This window comes from Cherax quadricarinatus, chromosome 16 (genome assembly GCF_038502225.1).
Source record: "Cherax quadricarinatus isolate ZL_2023a chromosome 16, ASM3850222v1, whole genome shotgun sequence".
NCBI classification, from domain to species: Eukaryota; Metazoa; Arthropoda; class Malacostraca; order Decapoda; family Parastacidae; genus Cherax; species Cherax quadricarinatus.
The window spans coordinates 48109865-48125658 of record NC_091307.1 but is presented as its reverse complement, the minus strand read 5'-3'; the positions used below and the strand labels follow the sequence as shown (position 1 = coordinate 48125658).

The window sequence follows — 15794 nt, the reverse complement described above, 5'->3', positions numbered from 1 at the left end:
GACCACCATTACGCACCATGACACCTGCCGTAGCTATTGATGGTAGCTGTTAAAGCAATGGGACCCTTCCACTTGGATAATAATATGATTCATCCAACTCATTTGTATTGAGAGTGACAATGCTGCCTCAGTATTACAGTGACCAGCTCTCCTAACTAGTAACGTTAATTACTTACATTAATAATAAAGTGAGTATAGTCTTCCTAGTTAATCACTGACTTAAAAATTATTAATCCACTTTAAAATTGATATGACCCGCCTGCATCAGATGTATGTAACCTATAAGTGTTATAAGTAATCTTAAGTACCTCAGTAGTAATGTGAACAATCAGTAGAATGTAACATGTAAATGTTATAAGTAACCTTAAGAGTCTCTGTAGTAATCTTACCTTCCTTTGCAGTATGGGATCAGATTCGAAAGAAATGTGACTCACCAGCTTTGCTAGAAGTATAATTAAGGCTGTTGATCACGATAAAGAACTCGATATTGTTTATTTATATTTTAGTAAGGCTTTTGATAGAGTACCGCACCAGTGACTGTTAAAGAAAGTGGCAGCTCATGGCACTGAGGAAAAAGTGCTGTCATGAATCGAATCATGGCTCACCAATAGGAAGCAGAGAGTGTGCTTAAATGGGGTTAAATCTGAGTTGGTATCTGTAACAAGTGGCGTTCCACAACGAACGTCTTAGGCCTTGATGAGGGAATTACTAGTGATATGAGCAAATTCAGTGACCAATATCAGATTGGAGGGAGAGAGTATGGAGGAGGTGAACGTATTCAGATATTTGGGAGTGGACGTGTCAGCGGATGGGTCTATGAAAGATGAGGTGAATCATAGAATTGATGAGGGAAAAAGAGTGAGTGGTGCACTTAGGAGTCTGTGGAGACAAAGAACTTTGTCCTTGGAGGCAAAGAGGGGAATGTATGAGAGTATAGTTTTACCAACGCTCTTATATGGGTGTGAAGCGTGGGTGATGAATGTTGCAGCGAGGAGAAGGCTGGAGGCAGTGGAGATGTCATGTCTGAGGGCAATGTGTGGTGTGAATATAATGCAGAGAATTCGTAGTTTGGAAGTTAGGAGGAGGTGCGGGATTACCAAAACTGTTGTCCAGAGGGCTGAGGAAGGGTTGTTGAGGTGGTTCGGACATGTAGAGAGAATGGAGCGAAACAGAATGACTTCAAGAGTGTATCAGTCTGTAGTGGAAGGAAGGCGGGGTAGGGGTCGGCCTAGGAAGGGTTGGAGGGAGGGGGTAAAGGAGGTTTTGTGTGCGAGGGGCTTGGACTTCCAGCAGGCATGCTTGAGCGTGTTTGATAGGAGTGAATGGAGACAAATGGTTTTTAATACTTGACGTGCTGTTGGAGTGTGAGCAAAGTAACATTTATGAAGGGATTCAGGGAAACCGGCAGGCCGGACTTGAGTCCTGGAGATGGGAAGTACAGTGCCTGCACTCTGAAGGAGGGGTGTTAATGTTGCAGTTTAAAAACTGTAGTGTAAAGCACCCTTCTGGCAAGACAGTGATGGAGTGAATGATGGTGAAAGTTTTTCTTTTTCGGGCCACCCTGCCTTGGTGGGAATCGGCCGGTGTGATAAAAAAAAAAAAAAAAAAAATGAGCAAATTTGCCGATGACACGCAGATAGGTAGAATAATTGATTCAAACGAAGATGTCAAGGAACTTCAGGAGGATTTAGACAAACTCAGTTCCTGGTCAGAAAAGTGACAGATGCAGTTCAATGTACATAAATACAAGGTTCTGAAGCTCGGGAGTGTCCATAACTCTAACACTTATTAGTTAAATAACGTAGAACTTAGCCATTCAGATTGCGAGAAGGACATGAGGGTTATGGTAAGCAGAAACTTTAAACCAAGACAGCAGTGCCTAAGGATATGCAATTAGGCAAACAGATTACTGGGATTTATATCAAGAAGTGTAATAAAGTTGGTAGTGATGAATGGTTTGAAAAACCGACAAGTTGAAGATTGAGACACTTATGCAGCATATGGGAATCTTTATTCAGGAAACGTTTCGCCACACAGTGGTTTCATCAGTCCAATACAAAGAGGAAGGCGTAAGGAGAGGAGGAGTATGAGGTAATCAGTCCCTCAGCCTGGAGTCGATGTGTTCAGTCCATCAATCTTGTAGAATGTACAGCATAGGGCCGTAGACGTGGCTTATATACTGTAGTGAGGTGAGGTGAAGCAGGCGGAGGCGGGGTCATAGTGGTACCAACCACTAGTTGAAGTAGGTCTTCGTCCAAAGGTTGAACAAGTGTTGAAGAATTCTTTGTAACAAGATCCCATGATGCTGCAGTGTCTGACAGTTGTGATGAATGGTTTGAAAAACCGACAAGTTGAAGATTGAGACACTTATGCAGCATATGGGAATCTTTATTCAGGAAACGTTTCGCCACACAGTGGTTTCATCAGTCCAATACAAAAAGGAAGGCGAAAGGAGAAGAGGAGTATGAGGTAATCACTCCCTCAGCCTGGAGTCGATGTGTTCAGTCCATCAATCTTGTAGAATGTACAGCATAGGGCCGTCCTTTTTGTATAGCGCCTTCCTTTTTGTATTGGACTGATGAAGCCACTGTGTGGCGAAACGTTTCCTGAATAAAGATTCCCATATGCTGCATAAGTGTCTCAATCTTCAACTTGTCGGTTTACATATAAACCTCGAAAAGCTCTTATAAAAACATGTATATCCAGCACCATGCACCGTGCTTCCAGTTAACTTGGAAATGATTGTGTCGATGCGTGGACTATTTAGAGGCATATGTTATGGAAAAACAATGTGAAATTAATGTTAACGAGGGAGTGACCAGTCAGTGCATCCACCCCCACGTCACGGGGGTGGGTGGAAGAGGCGGGATGTGTAACTGGATGTGTAACTAGATGGTGAGTGAACACATTGGTTCAGCTGTGCCCATACCCACATTGTTCATAGTGTACATGGGAAACAAATAAAGTTATGTGTATTGTAAGACAGTGTGAACAATATATAGTGTGCAAGTCCATGTGTATTGTACTTCCAGGGATAACCCCACTCAACAACCTGCGCCTCCCCCACCTAATTCCCAGGGGAAGTTTTCCCCTTCCCCTCCCAGCCCCTCAAACTCCACCAGGCCACCACGGTCAAGTTCACTACCTTCCACGCACCATACCCACCCAGCATGTCATATTCCACTCCTATTGTCTAGTCTAGCAGATGGATGCCAACCAGGAGGAAGCAAGCAGCCAGGGAAATGGCACGGTTGGCAATACTAGGAGAGGCAAGTGTCGGTCATGCTTACAGCTTCGTTGTCTTAACTCGAATGGTTTCCTCCGCAAACACGGTAGTTGCCCTGGTTCAGGATGTCCTCCTGTGGAAAGTGATGATCCAGAGCCACCTCAGGCACCTGAACCCTCTCCAACAGATTTCATCTCATCAGACAATCTCTTGGAAGCAATTAAAGCAACAGGTACCAGGACACTCACACATATTCCCAAAGCAGCCCGTCCACACGCAGCTGGGAAACTTACAGACCTCCTGAAAAAAGTAAACGATGGTTCCACTATCTTAAATGCTCCACCAACCATCAAGGCATGGCACAACTTGCTACTTTTTGGCAATGTCTGCTTAGCTGTGCCGGAAAGAAGGGGAAAGAGGCTAGCCTCAATGATAATTAAATCCTTAAGAGATTTTCCTAGAGTTGATAACCACATTCGCCTTCCCCGTCAACACAAAAAAGGGAGAGGCAGAACCCCCACTCACTCTACTGACAGTGAAAAAGTCAGAGTCCAGGTGAGCAAGAAAATTGAAGAGGGCAACACAGTGGGGGCAATAAGAATTATTACCAGTGAAGATACAGTTGCTCCCAGGGATGCTGACATGGCTGAAGCACTTAGAGGAAAGAACCCTGCCAGGGAAACCAGTGGCACCAACAGTTCCAACACCTTTGTCCCCACTATGGAACCATTGATAGTGGAAGACTCAGACATTTACAAAGCAATAATGTCGTTCCCATCTGGCTCTGCTGGGGGTTACACTGGAATAAGGCCACAGCATTTAAAGGAAATGGTTAACCCAGTTATTGGGGAAATTCCAGAGACACTGCTTTCAGAGATCACAAGGTTCATCAACAATTCCTTGGCTGGTCTGATCCCTGATGAAATTAGACCTTTCTTTTTTGGTGCAACACTTTGTGCACTTAAAAAGAAGGATGGAGGAATTCGGCCAATTGCAGTAGGCAACACCTTACGCCGCCTCGTATCCAAAGCTGCTGTCCGAAGTATTCGTGCACAGGCAGCCATGATGCTTCAACCAAACCAGCTTGGCTTTGGGGTCTCTCAAGGAAGTGAAGCAGCGGTTCATGCAACAAGGGCGTATATCAACAACCTGCCTGAGGACAATGCAGTGGTAAAATTAGATTTCAAGAATGCGTTCAATCTCCTGAAAAGAGACGTAGTATTAGCAGCAGTACAAGAACATTTCCCTGGTCTCTTCCCTTTTGTTTCAGCCGGGTATAGCAAGGAATCAATGCTTCTCTTTGGAGAGCATGAAATTACATCATCGGAGGGTGTCCAACAAGGAGATCCTCTTGCACCATTTCTCTTCTGTATAGCAGTTAGGGAAATCACAGTCAGACTGACCAGCGAGCTAAACATCTGGTTCCTAGATGATGGCACACTAGCAGGTACAAAAGAGTCCCTCCTACATGACCTTACACAGGTAATGACACGGGGACAGGAAATGGGTCTCATCCTGAATCCATCCAAATGTGAAATCATCTCAGTCAGTCAACAAGTGATAAATGCAGTGAGATCAAAACTACCAGGAGCAGCAGTCATTGCCCCCACAAATAGTGTCTTGCTAGGAGCACCTCTGGGAAGCAATGCCATTGACACAATTCTCAGGAAGAAATTGGAAGAGTTAAGGAGGATGGAACAACGAATAGGCAATCTGGACACCCACGATGCCTTGTACCTTCTCACAAAGTGCTTGAGTCTGCCCAGGTTGACATATTTCCTAAGATGTGCACCTTCATATGATAACCCTATACTGCACGAATATGACAGTATTCTGAGGCAGATTTTTACGAAAGTACTTAACCTTACTCTAGAAGACGGGCAGTGGAACCAAGCTACACTTCCAGTCAGACTAGGAGGCATTGGTGTCCGCAAGTCATCACAGATTGCGTTACCTGCTTTTCTGTCCTCGTGTATTGCATCCAGAGAGCTTGTAGCAGCGATTCTCCCTGAACATCTTAGGGACAAGATAGGAGTCCAGGACCAAAAATTCATTGACGGAGCAATGATCTGGGATAATCTAACGGGCTCTGGAGCCAGACCTGCTCCCCCCAACAACTACAAACAATCGCACTGGGATGGTCCAGTAGTGGAAAATATTGCCTCAACAATGCTTCAGAGTGTGTCAGGGAAGGATAGAGCCCGCCTCCTGGCAGTGAGAGCCCCTCATGCTGGGGACTTTTTGTTGGCTGTTCCCAACTCCAGCCTTGGCACACGTCTCGACCCACAGACCATCCGCATCGGTGTTGCCCTTCGACTTGCCGCCCCTATTCTCGCCGAACACAGGTGTATTTGTGGCAGTGAAGCAGCAGACCGATTCGGGTACCATGGTCTTGTGTGCCGTAAATCCGAGGGAAAGATTGCAAGACATGAGGAGGTTAATAACATTATCAAGAGGAGCCTCACAACAGCTGGATGCCCAGCAGTAAGGGAGCCACCCCAACTATGCAGATCTGATGGCAGCCAGAAGCGTCCAGATGGTATCACCCTTCAAGCCTGGACAGATGGGAAGCAGGTGGTGTGGGACTATACATGTGCATCTACCATGGCTGATACCTATCTCCAATACACCAGGGAGGAAGGAGGGGCAGCTGCCAGCTTCAGGGAGTCCCAAAAGTCTAGAAAATATGGAGAACTTGCCCATCATTATATGTTTGTTCCCATAGGCTCAGAGACCCTTGGCTCATGGGGAAAGAGTGCATCTAAATTCCTTAAGGAGCTGGGAAAAAGACTCATCAGGGTAACTAGGGATCCCAGGGCAGCTAGTTTTCTGTCCCAGCGGCTCAGTGCGGCTGTATTTTGGGCACACGCCCCAGCTCTGAGGAGCTGGATGAGATTCTCGCCTTATAATCGGTGATACACACGTAACAACATGTACCGTATATGCCACCTTTATATAAATAATGTATCTCTTAAATCTTCTGTACCATATTATGTAATAAAATATTCCTATTAGTAAAAAAAAAAAAAATAAATATGAAAAGATGGGGTGGTAGGGGAAGTGGAATATTCAAACGGCTTCAGGAAGAAATCCAAATATTTTTCCTTGAAGCCTTTTTATCCATTTCTCCGAGGCTATGGGTCCCACAATTTACACCAGAGGTGGACCCCATCCTATATATATATTATATATATATGTATATATATATATATATATATATATATATATATATATATATATATATATATATATATATATATATATATATATATATATATATATATATATATCAATAATGACACTGCGATTAGCCAAGGACTCGAACTCATGTTGTTTTGGCCCACTTCATGGTGAGCGAAAATCACATGACACTAACCCACAGGACCACCAAATCCTACAAGAATTACTCACCCAGCAGGGCTAGGTGTTTTTACCGTGATGCGAATACATATGGTGGTGTCGGTGCCTCTGAGCTAATTTCATTCTACTACTCCCCGTTTGGTGAACTAGCCTCAACAAGCAGTATTTTATATCATTGTAACCACAAACAAGTGGTATTGGTCAATAACAACACTTCGACTAACCAAGGACTCGAACCCATGGAAGTAATGGTTGTGGCACAAGAAGCAGAAAGGAGCCTGAAGCTAGGCAATAGTAAAAGTAGTAGTAGTAGTGATAGTGGAGTAGTAGTAGTAGTAGTAGAGTACATCTAAGGACAAGGATCTGAAGCACTGCTTGAGAGCTACTGGCCCAAAAAAACACAAGTGGGGGAAAACTGAGGGATATACCACCCAAGGCAGAAGAAAGGAATGTAAAGAAAATAGGAGTGTAAAAAAAGCAGAGGGGAGAAGAAAAGATCAGGTCTGGACATGAGCGTTCTGAAGTTTGGAGCATTTGAACTTGTAATTAGAAAAGAAGGCTGGACTAAGATTCATATTAGGAAAGTTATGTATAAATGATGATTAAAAAAAAACGCATTTTCTGAAGGCTAGAAGAAAGGTAAACAGTTCAAGCAGAGGACCAGTCAGTAGGATGATTCTGATCTTTAGCGTGAGAGAAAAGAGCAATATTGGTATCTAACACGTCTTTTGTGCCCTTTAAATCAGTAAGAAAAAGAACGGCCAGTTTCTCCATTTTTATTTCATTAAAAATGTCCTGAAGGATTTCTTTTGCGTCTTATTAGTAATACTGAGTAACATTACCTGTCGTGCCTGGACGACCGCCCGGGACAGCTGTAAGTGCGTCAAGTTAGCATGTTGACCATCCACTGTCACCTCAAACACTGCCACACCCCACGGAGCTACTGATGCCTCCGTTAACTATAAATGTGAAGATTATATAACTTTTATATCTTAATATATTGTTTAAATATTTGTTTTAATTTTATTTAAACAAATGTTGCTAGCACATGTTTTACTTACCATAATGAAGCTGCTGGAAGAGAATCTACCGTCAGTGAAGAAGATGACGGAACATTGATCATGTTTAACAGATCTCGTCACTGCTTGTAACACCTCAGTCACTTCTACTGAAGATTTGTGAATAACTGTAATTATTAAAATTAAATTACATTTATTTTATTCACGAGATTTTAAGAACTGTATTGGTTATGAATTAACAAAACTATAAATGAAGAGACTAGGTCCCCTGCACAATTTTCATTAAATAATTCTAACGAGAACATTAACTGAGCCTCACTACTCGGTTTGATTTTATAATAAATTTAATGTGTAACTCGGTCGACTCATTTATTATATATCCAGATTTGGTGGTTCACATTTAATCATTCCACATTTTATTACAGTAAAGAAATTATGAAATTCATATTTGAGAGGAAAGCAACGTGAATAAATGTCACTTTAAGTAAATAAAAGTAACGTTAAAAGTAACATAATGAATTACATAAAAATATTTGGTTAGAGTAATAGAAGAGCAAATCAGTAAATTTATAGTTAAAATCGATTATAATAAATACAATATATATATATATATATATATATATATATATATATATATATATATATATATATATATATATATATATATATATATATATATATATATATATATATATATATTGTAGTAGGTTGGTAGATAGCAACCACCCAGGGAAGTACTACCTTCCTGCCAGATGACTGTGAAACAGAAACCTGTAACTGTTTTACATGATGGTAGGATTGCTGGTGTCTTTTTCTGTCTCATAAACACGTTAGATAACAGGGATATCTTGCTACTCCTACTTACACTTTGGTCACACTTCACAGACACGCACATGCATATATATATATATACATACATCTAGGTTTTTCTCCTTTTTCTAAATAACTCTTGTTCTTCATTATTTCTTCTATTGTCCATGGGGAAGTGGAAAAGAATCTTTCCTCCGTAAGCCAAGCGTGTCGTATGAGGCGACTAAAATGCCGGGAGCAATGAGCTAGTAACCCCTTCTCCTGTAGACATTTACTAAAAAAGAGAAGAAGAAAAACTTTATAAAACTGGGATGATTGAATGTGCGTGGATGTAGTGCAGATGACAAGAAACAGATGATTGCTGATGTTATGAATGAAAAGAAGCTGGATGTCCTGGCCCTAAGCGAAACAAAGCTGAAGGGGGTAGGAGAGTTTCAGTGGGGGGAAATAAATGGGATTAAATCTGGAGTATCTGAGAGAGTTAGAGCAAAGGAAGGGGTAGCAGTAATGTTAAATGATCAGTTATGGAAGGAGAAAAGAGAATATGAATGTGTAAATTCAAGAATTATGTGGATTAAAGTAAAGGTTGGATGCGAGAAGTGGGTCATAATAAGCGTGTATGCACCTGGAGAAGAGAGGAATGCAGAGGAGAGAGAGAGATTTTGGGAGATGTTAAGTGAATGTATAGGAGCCTTTGAACCAAGTGAGAGAGTAATTGTGGTAGGGGACCTGAATGCTAAAGTAGGAGAAACTTTTAGAGAGGGTGTGGTAGGTAAGTTTGGGGTGCCAGGTGTAAATGATAATGGGAGCCCTTTGATTGAACTTTGTATAGAAAGGGGTTTAGTTATAGGTAATACATATTTTAAGAAAAAGAGGATAAATAAGTATACAAGATATGATGCAGGGCGAAATGACAGTAGTTTGTTGGATTATGTATTGGTAGATAAAAGACTGTTGAGTAGACTTCAGGATGTACATGTTTATAGAGGGGCCACAGATATATCAGATCACTTTTTAGTTGTAGCTACACTGAGAGTAAAAGGTAGATGGGATACAAGGAGAATAGAAGCATCAGGGAAGAGAGAGGTGAAGGTTTATAAACTAAAAGAGGAGGCAGTTAGGGTAAGATATAAACAGCTATTGGAGGATAGATGGGCTAATGAGAGCATAGGCAATGGGGTCGAAGAGGTATAGGGTAGGTTTAAAAATGTAGTGTTAGAGTGTTCAGCAGAAGTTTGTGGTTACAGGAAAGTGGGTGCAGGAGGGAAGAGGAGCGATTGGTGGAATGATGATGTAAAGAGAGTAGTAAGGGAGAAAAAGTTAGCATATGAGAAGTTTTTACAAAGTAGAAGTGATGCAAGGAGGGAAGAGTATATGGAGAAAATGAGAGAGGTTAAGAGAGTGGTGAAGCAATGTAAAAAGAGAGCAAATGAGAGAGTGGGTGAGATGTTATCAACAAATTTTGTTGAAAATAAGAAAAAGTTTTGGAGTGAGATTAACAAATTAAGAAAGCCTAGAGAACAAATGGATTTGTCAGTTAAAAATAGGAGAGGAGAGTTATTAAATGGAGAGTTAGAGGTATTGGGAAGATGGAGGGAATATTTTGAGGAATTGTTAAATGTTGATGAAGATAGGGAAGCTGTGATTTCGTGTATAGGGCAAGGAGGAATAACATCTTGTAGGAGTGAGGAAGAGCCAGTTGTGAGTGTGGGGGAAGTTCCTGAGGCAGTAGGTAAAATTAAAGGGGGTAAGGCAGCCGGGATTGATGGGATAAAGATAGAAATGTTAAAAGCAGGTGGGGATATAGTTTTGGAGTGGTTGGTGCAATTATTTAATAAATGTATGGAAGAGGGTAAGGTACCTAGGGATTGGCAGAGAGCATGCATAGTTCCTTTGTATAAAGGCAAAGGGGATAAAAGAGAGTGCAAAAATTATAGGGGGATAAGTCTGCTGAGTATACCTGGTAAAGTGTATGGTAGAGTTATTATTGAAAGAATTAAGAGTAAGACGGAGAATAGGATAGCAGATGAACAAGGAGGCTTTAGGAAAGGTAGGGGGTGTGTGGACCAGGTGTTTACAGTGAAACATATAAGTGAACAGTATTTAGATAAGGCTAAAGAGGTCTTTGTGGCATTTATGGATTTGGAAAAGGCGTATGATAGGGTGGATAGGGGGGCAATGTGGCAGATGTTGCAAGTGTATGGTGTAGGAGGTAGGTTACTGAAAGCAGTGAAGAGTTTTTACGAGGATAGTGAGGCTCAAGTTAGAGTATGTAGGAAAGAGGGAAATTATTTCCCAGTAAAAGTAAAGAATCACACACAAAGTGGGAGTTGTCACAGCTGCTCTTTGCTGATGACACTGTGCTCTTGGGAGATTCTGAAGAGAAGTTGCGGAGATTGGTGGATGAATTTGGTAGGGTGTGCAAAAGAAGAAAATTAAAGGTGAATACAGGAAAGAGTAAGGTTATGAGGATAACAAGAAGATTAGGTGATGATAGGTTGAATATCAGATTGGAGGGAGAGAGTATGGAGGAGGTGAATGTATTCAGATATTTGGGAGTGGACGTGTCAGCGGATGGGTCTATGAAAGATGAGGTGAATCATAGAATTGATGAGGGAAAAAGAGTGAGTGGTGCACTTAGGAGTCTGTGGAGACAAAGAACTTTGTCCTTGGAGGCAAAGAGGGGAATGTATGAGAGTATAGTTTTACCAACGCTCTTATATGGGTGTGAAGCATGGGTGATGAATGTTGCAGCGAGGAGAAGGCTGGAGGCAGTGGAGATGTCATGTCTGAGGGCAATGTGTGGTGTGAATATAATGCAGAGAATTCGTAGTTTGGAAGTTAGGAGGAGGTGCGGGATTACCAAAACTGTTGTCCAGAGGGCTGAGGAAGGGTTGTTGAGGTGGTTCGGACATGTAGAGAGAATGGAGCGAAACAGAATGACTTCTAGAGTGTATCAGTCTGTAGTGGAAGGAAGGCGGGGTAGGGGTCGGCCTAGGAAAGGTTGGAGAGAGGGGGTAAAGGAGGTTTTGTGTGCGAGGGGCTTGGACTTCCAGCAGGTATGCATGAGCGTGTTTGATAGGAGTGAATGGAGACAAATGGTTTTTAATACTTGACGTGCTGTTGGAGTGTGAGCAAAGTAACATTTATGAAGGGGTTCAGGGAAACCGGCAGGCCGGACTTGAGTCCTGGAGATGGGAAGTACAGTGCCTGCACTCTGAAGGAGGGGTGTTAATGTTGCAGTTTAAAAACTGTAGTGTAAAGCACCCTTCTGGCAAGACAGTGATGGAGTGAATGATGGTGAACGTTTTTCTTTTTCGGGCCACCCTGCCTTGGTGGGAATCGGCCAGTGTGATAATAATAATAATAATAATATATATATATATATATATATATATATATATATATATATATATATATATATATATATATATATATATATATATATATATATATATACATATATATATATATATATATATATATATATATATATATATATATATATATATATATATATATATATATATATATATATATATATATATATATATATATATATATATATATATATATATATATATATATATATATATATATATATATATATATATATATATATTATATATCAAGAGGAGCCTCACAACAGCTGGATGCCCAGCAGTAAGGGAGCCACCGCAACTATGCAGATCTGATGGCAGCCAGAAGCGTCCAGATGGTATCACCCTTCAAGCCTGGACAGATGGGAAGCAGGTGGTGTCGGACTATACATGTGCATCTACCTTGGCTGATACCTATCTCCAATACACCAGGGAGGAAAGAGGGGCAGCTGCCAGCTTCAGGGAGTCCCAAAAGTCTAGAAAATATGGAGAACTTGCCCATCATTATATGTTTGTGCCCATAGGCTCAGAGACCCTTGGCTCATGGGGAAAGAATGCATCTAAATTCCTTAAGCAGCTGGGAAAAAGACTCATCAGGGTAACTAGGGATCCCAGGGCAGCTAGTTTTCTGTTCCAGCGGCTCAGTGCGGCTGTTCAAAGGGGTAATGCCTGCTGTATTTTGGGCACACGCCCCAGCTCTGAGGAGCTGGATGAGATTTTCGCCTTATAATCGGTGATACACACGTAACATGTACCTTATATGCCACATTTATATCAACAATGTATCTCTTAAATCTTCTGTACCATATTATTTAATAAAATATTCCTATTGGTAAAAAAAAATATATGAAAAGATGGGGTGGTAGGGGAAGTGGAATTTTCAAACGGCTTCAGGAAGAAATCCAAACATTCTTCCTTGAAGCCTTTTTATCCACTTCTCCGAGGCTATGGGTCCCACAATTTACGCCAGAGGTGGACCCCATCCTATATATAATATATATATATATATATATATGTATATATATATATATATATATATATATATATATATATATATATATATATATATATATATATATATATATATATATATATATATATATATATATAAATATATATATATATATATATATATATATATATATATATATATATATATATATATACATATACATATATATATATATATATTATATATATATATATATATATATATATATATATATATATATATATATATATATATATATAAATATATATATATATATATATATATATATATATATATATATATATATATATATATATATATATATATATATATATATATATATATATACATATATATAAATATATATATATATATATATATATATATATATATATATATATATATATATATATATATATATATATATATATATATATATATATATATGTATATATTTATATATATATATAAATATATATACATATATATGTATATATATATATATAAATATTTATATTATATATATATATATATATATATATATATATAAACATATATATATATATATGTATATATATATATATATATATATATATATATATATATATACATATATATATATATATATATATATATATATATATATATATATATATATATATATATATATATATATATATATATATATATATATATATATATATATATATATATATATATATATATATATATATATATATATATATATATATATATATATATATATATATATATATATATATATATCTTCTCCATGACTTTGCCTAATATACGTGTCAGTGACACTGGCATCTAGTTTAAAACTTCGAGTCTGACTCCTTTATTATAAATTGAGACTTCATTTACTGTCTCACATATTGTAAGTAGTCACCCTGTTTCGATAGATATGTTGAAGATTGTTAGTGATACACATAGTGCCTATGCTCCCTGGAGAGAAGTTTCCGACCCCTGGAGAGACGTTTCTGGTCCCATCGTTTTTGAGGTATCTAGCTTGCCTAGCAGCCTCTTCACCTCCTCCTCGGTTGTATGTATTGTGTCCAACACTTGATGGTGTACCCCACCTCTCCGTCTTTCTCGAGTCCCTTCTATCTTACCACTTTTTTTGGCTCTCATGTTGAGCTCCTCACATACTTCTTGGTCGTTTCTTGTGATCTCCCTTGGTTCCTTCCTCAGTCTGATTACCTGATACGTGAATGTTTTTCTCTTAATGTGGCTGTACAACCGCTTCAGGTCAGATTTGGCTTTCGCTGTTTTTTTATTTTTGTATTGTCGTTGGACCTCCCTCCTTTACTGAGCATATCCATTTCTAGCTCTAAGACAGCTCTCCTTCTTCTGGGTCCTTTGCCTTCTATACATCTTCCAATCTTTAGCACACTTGGTTTTGGCCTCTCTACACCTTTGGGTGAACCAAGGGCTCGTCCTGTCTTTCTCGTTATTTCTCTTACCCTTGGGTGAAAACCTCTCCTCTGCTTCCATACATATTGTTGTAACATATTCCATCATGTTATTTACTAATCTCCCTGCCAGTTCTCTGTCCCACTGAACCCCGTGCAGAGTATTCCTAATGCCTGTGTAGTCCCCTCTATTGTAGTTTGGCTTCATGTGTCGTGCCCTCCCTGATTCCCTCTCCAAATATTCAGATTGAAGTTTTCTTATTATAGTCTCTTATTATAGTCTCTTGCCTCACCTCTGTCTCCTGTCTCCGGCTCATCAAAATTCCATCGGTTTTTGATGAGCAGTGCCACTCCTCCACCCCCTCTGTTCCTTCTGTCTTTCCTCAGGATCTGATATCCCACTGGAAAGATAGCATCTGTTATCATTCCTGAGAGCTTGTTTTCTGTGAGAGCTGAGATGTCCGGTGATGTCTCTTTGATTCTTTCGTGCCATTCCTCCCACTTATTCGTTTTTCCATCAGCGCTGGTGCACCATACCTTCAGTTTCCTCTCCAACACTGTGCTCTGTGCGGTCTGTGAGGGTGGGGGACCTGGCAATGTGCCGTTGGATTCTACAGCGTAGTGTGGGGTGAAGGTTGTAAGAGTGGATTGTGGTTTGTGTTGGGATAGCATGTTTGATTGTGGGGTTCTAGGGGTGGGTTTTTTTGTGCTTGCATTTATTGTTCTGTTCTGCTCTAGTTGTCCTCTGCCGAGTCTGTCCTTGTCTCTCTTCCTAGCCCCTTTCGCTTCTGTGTCCTATCCCTTAGCTGCTATCATTCTGTTTTTGTCCTGTCTCGGTCAAGGAAAACCGTCTTGTATGTTGACGATTCCTTCAGCCGTGTTTTATCAGCTTGAGCGGCCGATTTCTTCCCTTCAAGTACCCCCCTATTCTCTGAAAATTTTATATCTCAGTGAAGTCCTCCTCGCCTATTTCTTTGATGTTTTCAATCCCCTGTTTTTCTTCTTGCCGTCTTTCATTGTGTCTTCTCTCGCTCTCCTGAAGCCCATGAATAAACACCAACTTCTCCCTCTCCTCCTCCCATTCCCTTTCCCCTTATGTCTCTGGGTTCCGTTTGTACATGACCATTGTCTCCCATATTTTTTTCCTGTAACCCCTGTGTGCGTGTGTGTTTGCGTGTGTGTGTGTGTGTGTGTGTGTGTGTGTGTGTGTGTGTGTGTGTGTGTATGTGTGTGTGTGTGTGTGTGTGTGTGTGTGTGTGTGTGTGTGTGTGTGTGTGTGTGTGTGTGTGTGTGTGCGTGTGTGTGTGTGTGTGTGTGTGTGTGTGTGTGTGTGTGTGTGTGTGTGTGTGTGTGTGTGTGTGTTTGTTAGTTACCATTTTGTCCTAGGCACATGTCGATTAGACACTAGTCCTGTTGTATAAGCGTTTGTGAGTGTGTGTGTGAGTGTGTGTGTGTGTGCGTGTGTGTGTGTGTGTGTTTGTGTGTGTGTGTGTGTGTGTGTGTGTGTGTGTGTGTGTGTGTGTGTGTGTGTGTGTTTTGATAATTGTAATATCGGATGTAATATTAATATTTTCA

The 15794-nt window shown here is 39.9% G+C and overlaps 1 protein-coding gene across 1 annotated transcript in view; it reads right to left on the bottom strand.

The window, feature by feature from the left end:
• Window positions 1-14891, bottom strand: part of LOC138852790 (glutamate receptor ionotropic, delta-2-like) — a 101552-nt gene extending 86661 nt beyond the window's left edge. The window contains exons 1-4 of the mRNA XM_070085672.1: window positions 14513-14891; window positions 7648-7772; window positions 7429-7545; window positions 1-33 (exon numbers count right to left, since the gene is read on the bottom strand). The exon at window positions 1-33 is cut by the window's left edge and continues 191 nt beyond it. Coding sequence (XP_069941773.1) covers window positions 1-33; window positions 7429-7545; window positions 7648-7772; window positions 14513-14891 — 654 coding nt within the window. The remainder of the gene's footprint in view (window positions 34-7428; window positions 7546-7647; window positions 7773-14512) is intronic.
• Between the last annotated feature and the right edge of the window lie 903 nt (window positions 14892-15794).